Raw genomic sequence first — 15,545 nt, 5'->3', positions numbered from 1 at the left:
TCATTTAATTCATTTCGGGGAGGCCTATCATTATATTCACTTCCTGTGTTTCTCATTACTAGATCTGTGTCTTTTATTATCTTTATAAAAAGATGATCTCACTCCCTTTGTGTTGGTTTATCTTATAGGATATGGTAACCAAGGTTGTACGAGAGTTAAAGGAAAATGCCTAAGAAATTGTGTCAGCCTTTAGATGGCTTCTTATTTGGGATAATACATTTTTCTAGTTCTTACCAAGAATAACAATTTCTACTTCTTTCAAAACTGCACTTTTGACCTTATTTTTTTAATGGTATATAAACAATAATGTATAAACATGATATAAAAACTCACTGCATTTTTTTAGACTTCTGATATTATTTGATACTGTACAGACTTTATTAAATCAAGATCAAAGAGCTACAGGACAGACTTCTTTCAGTGTTCACGTTCGCAGCTTTGTATGCAAATATGCTGTGATGGAACGCTACACTGCAATTTACTGTAAAGACCTTGGTAATGTGTACAGAAGCATTTGTTTCCTCTTGTTGTTGCGTTTAGTTTATGATAAATTTTTCACTGTGTGATATTTATTGTTCTAAATCACTACACAAATCTGATATTAAAATATATATTATTACATGAAAAAAAAAGATTTTAGTTTGATATAGTCCCATTTGTTTATTTTGCTTTTGTTTCCCTTGCTTAAGGAGACATATCCAAAAAAATTTACTAATATTGAGGTTAAAGAGCATATGCCTGTGTTTTCTTCTAGAAGTTTTATGGTTTCAGGTCTTACGTTTAAGTCTTTAATCTATTTTGAATTTATTTTTGTGCATGGTGTGAGAGAGTAATCCAGTTTGATCTTTTGTATGTAGTTGTGTTTTCCCAACACCATTTACTGAAGAGGCTGTCTTCCCCTCATTGTATATTCTTACCACCTTTGTCATAGATTAATTGCCCATATAAGTGTGGGTTTATTTCTGCTCTATATTCTGTTGCATTGATCTATGTGTCTGTTTTTGTGCCAGTACCGTTCTGTTTTTGTGTGTGTGTGATTCTCAACATTTTTATTTAAAATAATAGCCGTGGGGGGCTTCCCTGGTTGGGCAGTGGTTAAGAATCCACCTGCCAATGCAGGGGATATGGGTTCAATCCCTGGTCCGGGAAGATCCCACATGCTGCGGAGCAACTAAGCCTGTGCACCACAACTACTGAGCCTGCGCTCTAGAGCCCATGAGCCACAACTACTGAGCCCTCCTGCTACAGCTACTGAAGCCCACGCACCTACAGCCAGTGCTCTGCAACAAGAGAAGCCACCACTATGAGAAGCCCACGCACTACAATGAAGAGTAGCCCCTGCTCGCCGCAACTAGAGAAAGCCCGCGCGCAGCAACAAAGACCCAATGCAGCCAAAAATAAATAAATAAAATAAATAGTAAAAATAAATAAATAACATGTTCTTTTTAAAAAATAAAATGAAATAATAGCAGTGGGGAATACGACCATCTTTTCATATTTCCAAATGAACGCTTTAAATAATCCCCAGTTTTTATTACTTACGTGTCCAGATTCTACCAGTTGTGCCTGGCTTCTTTATCTTTCTTTTTTTTTTTCGGTACACGGGCCTCTCACTGTCGTGGCCTCTCCCTTTGTGGAGCACAGGCTCCGGACGTGCAGGATCAGCGGCCATGGCTCACGGACCCAGCCGCTCCGCGGCATGTGGGATCTTCCCGGACCGGGGCACGAACCCATGTCCCCTGCATCGGCAGGCGGACTCTCAACCACTGCGCCACCAGGGAAGTCCCTATCTTTCTTTTTTAGCCCTCACTGGGATCATAAGTTTTCTTTCCGTCAAGAGAAGTTTGTTTGTGATGGTTTCTGGGCTATCAGATTTGGCATGTACAGTTGCAAACATAGTTGGAGCAGCACTCACAGCTAACATACACTAACATTAACAGCAAGAAGAAGTTTTTTACATGGTGTTTCCTCTATGTGTATCATCCCACAAATTGCCTTCAATCATAGACTGAAGTACCATACTGTTTTGATCACTGTAGCTTTGTAGTATAGTTTGAAACCAGGGGCATGACACCTCCAGTTCTGCTGTTTTTAAAAATTGAAGTGTAGTTAATTTACAATGTTGTGTTAATTTCTATTGTACAGCAAAGTTATTCAGATATATATTCTTTTTCAGATTCTTTTTCATTATAGATTATTACAAGGTATTGAATACAGTTCCCTGTTTTATACAGTAAGAACTTGCTATGTATCTATTTTATATATAGTGATGTGTATCTATTAATCCGAAGCTCCTAATTTAACCCTCCCCTGTCCTTCCCCTTTGGTAACCATAAGTTTCTCTTCTGTGTCTGTGAGTCTGTTTCTGTTTTGTAAATAAGTTCATTTGTATCATTTTTTTAGATTCCACATATAAGTGATATCACATGATTATTGTCTTTCTCTGTCTGACTTAACTTCACTTAGTATGATAATCTCTAGGTCCATCCTTGTCACTGCTCCAGTTCTGTTCTTCTCTCTCAAGATTTTTTTTTTTATTCAGGGTCTTTTCTGTTTCCATACAAATTTTAGAATATTTGTTCTCATTCTGTGAAAAATGCTGTTGGTGTTTTAATAGGTATTGTGTTGAATCTGTAGTTTGCCTTGGGTTGTATGGTCATTTTTTTTTTTTTTAAAGAAGATATTGGGGGTAAGAGTTTATTAATTAATTAATTTATTTTTGCTGTGTTGGATCTTTGTTTCTGTGCGAGGGCTTTCTCTAGTTGTGGCAAGCGGGGGCCACTCTTCATCGCAGTGCGTGGGCCTCTCACTATCGCGGACTCTCTTTTTGCAGAGCACAGGCTCCAGACGCGCAGACTCAGTAGTTGTGGCTCATGGGCCTAGCCGCTCTGCGGCATGTGGGATCTTCTAGGACCTGGGCTTGAACCCGTGTCTCCTGCACTAGCAGGCAGACTCCCAACCACTGCGCCACCAGGAAGCCCTGTATGGTCATTTTAACAATATTAATTCTTCCAATCCATGAGCACAGTGTATCTTTCCATCTGTGTCGTTTTCAATTTCTTTCATCAGTGTCTTACAGTTTTCCTAGTATAGATGTTTTACCTCCTTAGTTAGATTTATTCCTAGGTATTTCATTCTTTTTGATGCGATTGAAAATAAAATTGTATCATTAATTTCATTTTTTGAATAGTTCATTGTCCGTGTATAGAAATGCAACAGATTTCTGTATAATAGTTTTGTGTCCCACGACTTTACCCAGTTCACTGATGAGTTCTAGTAATTTTTGATCATGCCTTTAGGATCTTCTGTGTATAGTGAGTGTCACGTCATCTGTAAAGAATGACAGTTTTACTTATTCCTTTCCAATTTGGATTCCTTTTATTTCTTTTTTTTGTCTGATTGCCGTGGCCAGGACTTATAATGTTTATTAAAAGTGGCAAGAGTCTTGTTCCTGATCTTAGAGGAAATGCTTTCAGCTTTTCACCACTGAGTATGGTGTTAGTTGTGGGCTTGTCATATATGGCCTTTATTAGTCTGGAGTATTTTACCACTATACCCACTTTGTGGAGTTTTTTTTTTTTTTTTAATAAATGGATGTTGAATTTTGTCAAAAGATTTTCCCACATCTATTGAGATGATCATAGGACTTTTAATCTTCAGTTTGTTAATGTGGTGTATCACCTTGACTGATTTGCGGCTATTGAACAATCCATGCATCCCTGGGATAAATCCCACTTGATTGTGGTATATGATCTTTTTAATGTACCACTGAGTTGCTAATATTTTTGTTGAGATTTTTGTATCTATGTTCATCAGTGACATTGGTCTGTAATGTGTGTGTGTGTGTGTGTGTGTGTGTGTGTGTGTGTGTGTGAGATATCTTTTTCTAGTTTTGGTATCAAGGTGATGCTGGCCTCATAGCATGAGTTAAGAAGCATTCCTTCCTCTCCTATTTTTTGGAATAGTTTGAAAACGATAGGTGTTAACTCTTCTCTAAATGTTTGGTAGAATTCACCTGTGAAGCCATTTGGTCCTGGACTTCAATTTCTTGGGAGTATTTTATTACTGATTCAATTTCATTATTGGTAATTGGTCTGTTCATATTTTCTGTTTCTTCCTGGTTCAGTCTTGGGAGATCGTACATTTCTAGGAATCTGTCCATGTCTTCCAGGTTGTCCATTTTATTGGCGTATAATTGTTCACAATAATCTCTTATGATCCTTTATATATTTTGTGGTGTTTGTTGTGACTTCCTCTTTCTCATTTCTGATTTTATTTATTTGGGCCCTCTCTCTTTTTTCTTGATGAGACTGGCTGAAGGTTTACCAATTTTGTTTATCTTTTCAAAGAATCAGTTCTTAGTTTCATTGATCTTTTAAATTTCTGCCCAGATCTTTATTTTTTTTTATACTAACTTTGGGGTTTGTTTATTCTCTTTAGTTACTTTAGGTGTAAGGTTGTTTATTTGAGATTTTTCTTATTTCCTGAGGTACACTTGTATTGCTGTAAACTTCCCTCTTAGAACTACTTTTGCTCTTTCCCACAGATTTTGGATTGTTGTGTTTTCGTTTTCATTTGTCTCCAGGTATTTTTTTATTTCCTCTTTGATTTCTTCAATGACCCATTGGTTGTTTAGTAGCACATTGTTTAGCCTTCATGTGTTTGTGTTTTTTGCAATTTTTTCCTTGTAGTTGATTTCTGGTTTCATAGCATCGTGGTTGGAAAAGGTGCTTGATATGATTTCAGTCTTCTTAAGTTTACTGAGATTTGTTTTGTGGCCTAATGTGTGATCTACCCTGTAGAATATTCCATGTGCACTTGAAAAGAATGTGTATTCTGTTGCTTTTGGATGGAATGTTCTATCTATATCTATTAAGTCTCCCTGGCCTAATGTGTTGTTTAAGGCCAGTGTTTCCTTATTGATTTTGTCTGAATGATGCGTCCATTGATGTATGTGGGGTTGTAAAGTACTCTAATATTGTTGTTTACTGTCAACTTCTCTTTTTATGTCTGTTAATATTTGCTTTTTGTATTCAGGTTCTCCTATGTTGGGGCCATATATATCTATGTATATACCTAATGCTGGCCCACTGGTAGGTGGAGCCAGATCCTGGAGTCTCTGGCTGCAGGGCCTGAGGGTCCTGGAGCTGGTATCAGCCTGCTGGAGGGTGGGGTGAGGTCCAGGGGGTCCCTGGGCTAGTGCTGATGCACTGGTAGGCGAGTCCATGTCCTGGGCCCTCTGGTGGACAGGGCCAGATCCTGGGCCTTCTGGCAGATGGGGCCATGTCCCAGGTGGCTGCAAGCTCAGGGGGTCCGAAGGAAGCTGGCCTACTAGTGGATGGGCCTGTGTCTCCACTCAACTAGCTACTTGGCCTGAGGCATCCTAGTACTGGTATTGACAGGCTGGTGGGTGGGGCTGGGTCCCAATGCTAATAAGCTAGAGGGAAGATTCCAAAATGTCACTTGCCAGCACAGTGTTACTGTGGTAGAACGGAGCTCCCCAGTAGAGCTGCTGCCAGTGTGTATATCCCCAGGATGATCTCCTGTTGCCTCCTGCCTCTCTGGGAGGCTCTCCAAGATCAGCAGGCAGGTCTGAACCAGGCTCCTTTCAGATTACTGCTTCTTCCCTGGGTCCTAGTGTGTGTGAGATTTTGTGTGCACCCTTTGAGAGTGGAGTCTCTATATCCTACAGCCCCCTGGCTCTCTGGAAAGTAAGCCCTACTGGCCTTCAAAGCCCAATGTTCTGGAAGCTCTCCTTCCTAGTTCAGGACCCCCAGGCTGGGAAGCCCAATGTAGGCTCATATCCTTCAGTCCTTAGGGAGAACCTCTGCAATTGTAATTATCCCGCGTTTGTGGGTCGTCCACCCAAGGGTATGGGTCTTCACTCTACCTTGTCTCCACCTCTCCTGCACATCTTCTTGTGGTTCCTTCTTTATATATTTAGTTGTAGAAGATCTTTTCTGCTAGTCTTCAGGTCTTTCTCTTCAATATTTGCTCTGTAAATTGGAATACTGCTGTGCCCGCAGCAGGAAGTGAGCTCAAGTTCTTTCCAATCTGACATCTTGCCCACTTGCCTCAATATAAAGTTATTATAGTTCACATGTTTAAATTTCATACTAAGTCTTCAAAATCTGGTATGTATTTCACACTTACAGCACATATCAGTTTGGGCTATGCACATTTCAAGTGCGCAATAGTCATGTGTAGCTAGTGGCTACTATATCAGACAGCATATGATCAACGCTTGTAAATCTTCCATAGATAAAACTAAAAATGTATATTTTCAATTTTTTATTAAAAAAAAACTCGCTGTGCCCAAATCTGAAAATGGTGTCTGAAATTATTTTCCCATTTAACTGAATTTTGGTCAATCTACATATGGAATTTTAATAGTTTTTACTTTAAACATACAGCTGCTAGATCGGTGCACATAGGTTTATGACTGCTGTGTTTTCTTCATAAAGTTTGCTTCTTAAAAATGTTTAATTGTGGTCAAACACCCGTAATATAAGATTTACCATTTTAACCATTTTTTTAGGGTATGGTTTAGTAGTGTTAATTATACTCACATTGTTGTGCAACAAAACTCCAGAGCTCTTCATCTTGAAAAACTGAAACTCTATGTCCCTTAAAAAACATCTCCCCATTTGCCCAACTCCCTAGTCCCTGGCAATCATGATTTTACTCTCTGCCTCTATGAATCTGACTACTCTAGGTACCTCATATAAGTGGAATCATATAGTATGTGTCTTTTTGATACTGACTTATTTCACTTAGCATCATGTCCTCCAGGTTCATTCATGTTGTCGTATATGTCAGAATTTCCTTCCTTTTTATGTCTGAATAATATTCCATTGTGTAGACAGACCACATTTTGCGTTTCAACTGCCAATGGACACAATTTGCTTTCACCTTCTGGCTATTGTGAATAATGCTGCTATGAACATGGGCATACAATTATCTCTTTGAGACGCTGCTTTCAATTCTTTTGGGTATATACCCAGAAGTGGAATTGCTGGATCATCTGGTATTTCTATTTTTATTTTTTGAGGAGCTGCCATACTGTTTTCCACAGTGGCTGCACCATTTTACACTCCCACCAACAGTACACGAGGGTTTCAATTTCTCCACATCCTCTGCCAGGCATGTTTTCTGTATTTTTTGCTTTGTTTTGTTTGTTTTTTGTATTTTTTTAAATGATAGCCATCCTAATGGGTGTGAGGTGACATCTCATTGTAGTTTTGATTTGCATTTCCCTAATGATTAATGATGTTGAGCGTCTTTTCATGTGCTTATTGGTCATTTGCACATCTTTCGAGAAACGTCTAAGTCCTTTGCCCATTTTTGACTCAGGTCTTTTTGTTGTTTTTGAGTTTTAGGAGTTCTCTATATATTCTGGATATCCATCCCTTATCAAATATATGAGTTGCAAATATTTTCTCCCATTCTATGGTCTGCCTTTTTACTGTGGTAATATCTTTTGATGTACACATTTAAAATTGTTTCATGAAGTCCAATTCGTTAATTTTTTAGGGACTTCCTTGGCGGTCCAGTGGTTAAGACTGCGTTTCCACTGCAGGGTGCATGGGGTTGATCCCTGGTTGGGGAACTAAGTTCCCTCATGCTGTGTGGCATGCCCCCCCCCCGCAAAAAGAAAACCAAAACTATCAGCAGTTTGTTATTTTTCATTAACTATGCCTTTGGTGTAATTTTCAAGAAATCTTCTCCAAATTCAATGTTGTGAAGTTTTGTCCTATGTCTTCTTCAAAGAGTTTTATAGTTTTAGATCCTTGATCCATTTTGAGTTAATTTTTTATATGACATCAGTAAGAGACCAAATTCATTTTTTACATTTGGAGATTTAGTTTTCCCAGCACCATTTCTTGAAACGACTGTCCCTATTGAATATTCTTTGAACCCTTGAAAAAAGTAACTTGACCATGTATATGTGAAGTCTATCTCTTTTAACTTGAAACCTTTATTTAAAAGTTTACTTAAAAATTTAAAAATATTAAAAAATCTCCATCCAATCTATTTCTTTTGATGTAAGAATTCTGTTCATTCACACAATGTAATTACTTTATTCCTTCCATTTAGTATAAGCTCATTCTTTTTGTGTTTCCTTTTTCCTTTTTTTATAAACAATTTTATTGGCGCTCCAGCGGGGAAGTGTCTATCTGGATTCTGCTAAGATGACTACAGGTCCCCAGGTCTCTTGGAGCTCACAGGAACACAATTTTCCCTCCTGGGGTGTTCTGTGGGGTGGTGCTAGTGATTCCATGGAGGGAATCCAACGCAGGGGACTTGAGATGGTCACTTTTGCACCAGAGGAAATGCTTTTCTTCCACTCTGAAACCCATTCAAACCTTTCCTAAAAGAGGAATACTTATATACAGGCCTACAGCAGTGTGATTTTGAGTCAAGACATTTAAAAAGGATTTTCAGTTTTGAAAATTTTTTTGGCCACGCCTCACAGCTTGCAGGGATCTTAATTCCCTGACCAGGGATTGAACCAGGGTCATGGCAGTTAAAGTGCCTAACCACTAGACCACCAGGGAATTCCCTGAAAACTCCTTAAATGTTTTCTATTTCTGTAAAAGGGAAACTTTCCACTTAGCAGTACTAATCCAGGATATATCAAAACTGAACGCTGTCTTTGCCCTCAACTATTCTAACTACCCAGAGCGGTTGAAGATCTAAGACCTCTGTGTCATCTTGGTGTGCCAGACTCTTACTGGATTCAACTGAAGACTTACCTGACCACTGAACAATGGGGACCCAGAACGGTAATTTTCTACCCTTCATTAGCATAACTAATGTGCATAACTGTGCACCTCCCTTCCTATCACTTCAAAACTCCTAACATCCCCCTTCTCTCCCTGCTCCCCATCCCTTCCAGCTCCCTCAACAACCATGAAATGTCTTCAACAGTGTGTTCCCTTGCCTGGCAAGCAAATGAACTCATTTTTGAAAAGCCCAAGTAGTCTGTTTTATTCTGATCCTGCTTGTAGAGAGTATATAAGCAGCACTGCCGAGGTACTTCATTGACTTGTTTATTTGATATGGTTTTAACAGACTCCGTGTATCCCTGTAGGAGAGTGGTGGCTGAATCCTGTGTCCCTGCTGTGTATTTTTTGCATGTCATTCCATGGGGATTGGACTTTAAAGGACCAAAGGGTATCCAAACTCAATCTCATATATTCTAAGTTTGTTAACAATGTGCTCAGGTCACATGACTTTTCGGTAAAGAACTAAGAACATGCTGCAGTTTCAGTCTGTCCAGTTCAGTTGTCTTTTTGCTTTCATGCCTTACGCAAACCTTTCCTTGGGAGATGACCAAGGAGGATGGAACATTTTGCAGTGGACTGTCCTAAGGCAACCGTGCCCCTTTTGGGGGCATAAATTGTGCCAACAGAAAGCTATCCTCTCAGATGTGTGTGTGTTTCATCACTCAATCAATATTCCAAACTTTCCACTATTCCAATCTTTCCAATCTTTCTGGCTTTTGTCAATCTAACTTGAAATGAGATACACCATACACATGGCAATGGGATAGTTTTGTGTAGCCTTATGGAAATGCTTTTTTACATTTCCAGCACTCACAGTTGTAGAACCAGTTTGGGTACAGCTAGCAACTGAATAAAGTTTTTGAGTCATCACCACCGTTTTTTTTTTTTTTTTAAATTACTGTTTAAGTCAAGTTATCTTAATAGTGTCCTAAGGATCCTATTAACTAATGGTTACCATGAGGAATTTACGTATTTTGCCCAAGCCTTTGGAGGGAACACGGTCCCTGCTAACACTGACTTCAATCCAATGAAACCAGTTTCAGACTTCCGACCTCCAGATCTCTAAGAGAATAAACAGACACTGTTTCAGGCCACCAAGTTTGTGGTAATTTGTTACAGCAGCCATAGGACACTAATACATCGCCTATGCCAGGTTTACCTGTTTTTAAAAAGCCTAGGTTTACCGCTATTTTTAAATAGTCAACTCTTACTATGTCACCAGCATTAGGTAGAACTAAAAACCATCTGTAAGCCAGGAGTATTATTCATATATTCCTATCTTTTACTACTTTGTGCTAAAAAAATGAAGTAAATGTATTTATCTTCACAATGTTAACTTCAGAGCGAGCTACTTGGCGCACACTTCAAACAAAATGGAAAGGCAAGGTTCAAAGTGCGGTGGTGAACATTTTGTCTTAGTACCATGAAATAAGCACTGTCAGCCTTGGGATGTTTAATAAATAGCAGAGTGCATACAGATATGTACCACAGTTTTAAAGAAAAACAGAGGTCCCATTCTGTGGTCCCAACAACACCAAACAGGCATCGCCTTCAACTGTTCCTAAATTCTTGAGTACAGTTGTTTTGAAAGTAGAGCTCGCTTGCAATCTTCAAAAAAAAAAAAGAACGTCCTGCTCTTCCTCAGAATGTGCTCTGAATTAAATGTGGGCCGGAATCACTTGGTGTCAAGGTGTGGTAACTGCTCTTTGCCGTTTATCATCATGGACTTTAACTCTCCGTCTTCTTCCACCTCTATCCTTTCTTGGCCATTCTCAATGATTCTCTTGGTGGTGATCTTCTTGCCATTAATGATTTCGGTGGAAGTCGACATGGATTTGAAGTTGCCCGTCCCACCACTACAAGACATGGAGAAGGAAGAAAGGCCCCCATTGCCCAGGGAACCAAAGGAGGTAAATCCTCTATCAAAGGAAGAAAAACCGCCTCCAGATGCTGGACATTCACTGAAGGCGGAGAAAATCGGTGCGGACTCTCTGCTTCTGCTTCTGCTTCCCCGGGAGCTCCTCCGACCGCCCAAAATGTTCTCAAGCAGGTCTCCGAATAAGTGAGATGAAAACGGGTCCTGGCCGCCGAAGAACTCCCTGAAGACGTCGGCCGGGTCGCGGAAAGTGAAGACGCCCTCGAAGGGGTCCTCGAAGGGGTCCCCGAAGGGCCTGCCGCCCCGGCCGCCACCGCCGCCCTGCACTCCCGCCTCGCCGTATCGGTCGTAGATGTCCCTCTTCTTGGCGTCTGACAACACCTCGTAGGCCTGGGCCACTCGTTTGAATCGCCTCTCCGCCTCCTCCTTGTTCTCAGGGTTTTTGTCCGGGTGCCACTTAAGCGCCAGCTTGCGGTACGCCTTCCTGATGGCCTCGATGGAGGCCTGGCGGGGCACGCCCAGCACCTCGTAGTAGTCCACCATGCTGGACGGCCGGGCACGGCCTGCAGGCCAGGGACAGGGCGAGCGGCGCGGCCGTCAGCCCCGGGGCACGGGCCAGAGTGCCCACCAGGCCAGGCTGCGCGGAGGGGGCGCCCCTTGTGACGACGCCCGCGTCTCACTGGCCGAGGCCGCATCCCAGAATGCTCTGCCCACGAGGCGCTCTGTGACGTGTTTCACGCAGGCGCGGAGACCCCGCCCACTCATTCGCTCCGCCCGCCCGGCCCTCAGCTGACCTGTGGTCTCCAAATGGGGGCAGTGTCTCTGAATGCCTTAGGAAATGCTTTACTTAAAATAGCGTTTACGTCAGGGTTCCCCTCGGCCTGAGGTAGGGGTAGAGCAACAGGAGTGAGTTTAGTGCAACCCTGGGCTGAAGGACAGCCGTTATCATTTGTCTAGGACAGCATTTCTCCAACTTTTTGGCTTCAAGACCCTTTTGAGTTTATGTGGGTTATATCTATCAGTACTTACTACATTAAAAATTGAAACAGTCAAAGTTAGTCAATTTAATAACGATACACCCATTACATGCTAACATAAATCATATTTTTATGGAAAAATAACTTTTTCAAGCCAAAGAAATTTAATGAAGAGTGGTTTCATTTTACATTTTTTTCATCTCTCTGGCTTAACAGAGAGCTAGATTTTTATATCTGCTTCTACATTCAATGTATTGCTATATCACGTGTCATGTAGCCGCTGGGAAATTCTACTGTACACGAAAGTCAGATATCTTTATCATGGAAATAGTTTTAACTTTGCGAAATTCTCTTACGAAGTCTTGGGGATCCCAAGGGGGCTCAGGCCCATGGTTTGTACATAGTTTGTGAACACCTCGTCTAGTATATCAAAATGATTAAAGCTTGTTTGGCCATGTTTATAGTGCTGTGGGTAAACTTGGGGTTCAATGATTACTTCTGCTAAAACTGCTATGTCATAACCATGATTTTCTTTTTGACATCTGACTTCTTTCCACCTCCTCCTTATTCTCTCCCTGACTCTATATTCTTTGCTTTCATAAATGGTGAGGCAACACCAGTAAAGGTCACTTAGTTCTAAGAGGAAATAATTAACCAATGAACTCTCAACATTTCATCATGAAGGGTAGTAGATCCAAAAGGGTGCACCGTTTCACCATGACAAACTGCTGACTCCATATCACCTGGAGAGACTGAAGCCCTGAACTTGGCATTTGCTAAGCACGCAATAAACAGTAGTAGGAAGCAGATTGGGAGTAGAGTCCGGTGTAAACAAAGCAATATGGAAAAATACAAGGTGTGTTTTACGAGGGTTAAGTGATCCAGAAGGGCAGGAGGGAAAGGGGCAGAGGGAGGGGTCAAGCAGAAAGGCTAGAGAGGAGGAGTGAGCTGGAGTCCATCCCAGGGAGTTCTGAGGGCAAGGCTGAGGAGTCTGAATTCTATTCCGGGCCCTAGGGGTCTGTTGAGCAAGGTTTCAGGGGTGGTGGTGGTGTGTGGACAGCTGATGCAGGGAACCAAAAGGGACAGGTAGGGATTAGGGGGCTTGGGGGTTGAGGCCCTGAAGCAGGACCATGGCAGGTGGGTCTGAGAAACAGTGGCAGAATGATTTGGATTCAGCACTTTCTTGCTTCGACATGGGGCCTAGAGCAAAGGGAGAAGGGGTGTCACATCCATACAGAGACATTTACTGAGTCTTACTGTCTGCAGGACCATGGACGGCCACCTGTGTGAGAGAGTGGTTCCAAAGCTGAACCTGTGGACATATATATGTATATATATGTGAATAGATAGATACATAGATAGAGGCAGAGACACAGAGAGAGTCTAGTAGCAGAGACAGATAGGCAGACTGCTAAGGGATGCAAGGCAGAATAAAGCAAAATGCTACAGAGATTTAAGGAAGATGGCTTTGTTTCCCCCTGCAGGGTCCCACAGATTGTCCAGAGGACAAAGGACTTGTTTATGTAACCCTTTTAGTTTAGTAACAAGCAGCTCCAATCTGATTCCATCAAAAGAACTAGGAGTCTGTGGAGTGGTGGGTTTCTTAATTATTGGCTTCAGCTTTAAAATAAATCACCTTCCAATGGGTTCCAGGAATGCTCTTGCAGACGCTCCACTCTTCAGTAGCCCCTAAAGCAAGACCACGTCACTGGCCTGCTCAGTTTCCTTGGCCACCCATATGCTCCCCAACCAGGGCACATCTTACTCTGCCCTGTAATTGCCTCTGGTTGTTTGTCCACAAGAGCCCTCTTGACAGGCACAGACCATTTCTAACTTGGGTTTCTGGCCCCAGCTCCTAGCACGGTGCTGGGAGGGCCAAGACTTCCCATAAATATTTGATGAGTGGGGGAATTAACAATGGATTTTGGGTGTCAGATCTTCACGGGTGTCAGGGCAGGAGCTTTATCGAATTGCTTAGTTGTGGTTCTTGGTCGTAATTCTTGATAGTGTGTGGATTGTCTGCTATTCCTATTGGTAAAGAACATTTCCTGGTCATGGGCAGAGTCACGATCCCAAACCATCCAAGCGCACAGAGGCCTCAAAAATTTCTGAGTTTCTGGGCTTCCCTGGTGGCGCAGTGGTTGGGAGTCTGCCTGCCGATGCAGGGGACACGGGTTCGTGCCCCGGTCCGGGAGGATCTCACATGCCGCGGAGCGGCTGGGCCCATGTGCCATGGCCTCTGAGCCTGCGCATCCGGAGCCTGTGCTCCGCAACGGGAGAGGCCACAACAGTGAGAGCCCCGCGTACCAAAAAAAAAAAAAAATTTCTGAGTTTCTGCGTTGTGCAGGAAAGCCACAAAATCATTACCAGGGTGACTGTGTGTACTTACAGCCCCTTTGCTCTGTGTAATCTACAGATGAACTCTCACAACATTGAGACTTCGGAAGAATTACTGCCCTTACTGTTTAAACTGGACTATGAATTTCAGAATGGCAGATAAGCGCACACCAATGAGCAAAAGCATTGCTACCTCTTTTCTCTTCCCCCAGAATCTTGGTCCTGGAGAATTACTGTGTCTGGGCAGGGCAGGGAGGGCAGGGAGCTTCAGAGTACATGAGTGTGAGCACGTGCACACATGTGCACCCATATGTAAGCACCCACAAGACTGGAGGTCTGTGGAGGAAGGATGGTGGTACAGGAAAAAGGGACTCTAAGGAACTACTCTAAGTACCAGAATGAGGGGGGCCCTGTGAACATGCCCCCCAGGACATCAATTTAAGTTAGCAGTTTCTCCGCGAAGCTCCTAACAGATCCCCAAGTATGGGCCAGTGATGCCCATAGTGAAAACTTTGGACTCTGTGCTTTCATCCTGGGGTTGTGTCAAACAACAATGGATCCCAAAAGGAAAAAGCGAGGTGCCCAGTTCTGTCTGCGCTGCGATTTGCCCTCTCCTGGGGAGGGGCACTTCTGTTCGGCAGCTGCCATACTTGGCTCCCTGGCCCTTCGCCCGATCTTTGGGGCACCAGCTAGTGCTGGGTATTGCTGTGGGAGTGCATTCTACTTAATCCCAAAGTCCTGCCATCTGCCTTCTCTCCATTTATTTCGATTGGGTAATGACTGTGGGGATTATAGCTCTACTTCTGTCTTCTGGTTTGTTGTGCATTTCCATCTCAGTCTTAATACTGTTGTCTGGGCCCTGCTTGAGGCCGTGGGGAGTTGTGGTTAAGAGGCAGTGCGTCTACCAAACGTAAGGGAGATAGCTAGTGGGAAGCAGCTGCATAGCACAGGGAGATCAGCTCGGTGCTTTGTGGCCGCCTGGAGGGGTGGGATAGGGAGGGTGGGAGGGAGGGAGACGCAAGAGGGAAGAGATATGGGAACATATGTATATGTATAACTGATTCACTTTGTTATAAAGCAGAAACTAACACACCACTGTAAAGCAATTATACTCCAATAAAGATGTTAAAAAAAAAAAAGAGGCAGTGCTTGCAGGCTTCTACACCCAGGGCCTGGGTCTCAGATCTGCCACTTAGTAAATACAGGACTTTGGCAAATCAGTCCATCTCTCTGAGCCTCAGTGTCTTTGTCTGTAAAATGGGAATAAGAGTATCAGCTTTTACAGCACAGTTCTTGGGGATTACCTAAGATGTGTTGTAAAGTACTAAGCGTCATACCTGGCACATAGCATATGCTCAATAGATACGTATCCCTCTTAGTATTTTTGTTCATCTCTTGCCCCTTCGCCTTCAACTGATCATCAGAATTTCCCAAAGTGTCTTCTTTCCCCTAGACGTTGGGCCTGTGTGATGAGCACAGTTGACATTTTGCTGCCTGATCTCTTTTGGTTTCTTTTTCTTTTTCTTTTTTTTTTTGCGGTACATGGGCCTCTCATTGCTGTGGCCT

General features: G+C 42.4%; 1 protein-coding gene across 1 annotated transcript; it reads right to left on the bottom strand.

Annotated features, from left to right (window-relative positions):
* Nucleotides 1–10,464: 10,464 nt before the first annotated feature.
* LOC137226079 (dnaJ homolog subfamily B member 3-like) lies at nt 10,465–11,208 on the bottom strand. Its single transcript, XM_067740164.1, has one exon. It carries the CDS (start codon nt 11,206–11,208, stop codon nt 10,465–10,467), a length of 744 nt encoding a protein of 247 aa, XP_067596265.1.
* Between the last annotated feature and the right edge of the window lie 4,337 nt (nt 11,209–15,545).

The sequence above is a fragment of the Pseudorca crassidens genome, chromosome 6 (assembly GCF_039906515.1).
Source record: "Pseudorca crassidens isolate mPseCra1 chromosome 6, mPseCra1.hap1, whole genome shotgun sequence".
Classification (NCBI taxonomy): Eukaryota; Metazoa; Chordata; class Mammalia; order Artiodactyla; family Delphinidae; genus Pseudorca; species Pseudorca crassidens.
Note: the sequence above shows the minus strand (reverse complement) of the source record. Positions and strands in the feature narration are given on the sequence as shown.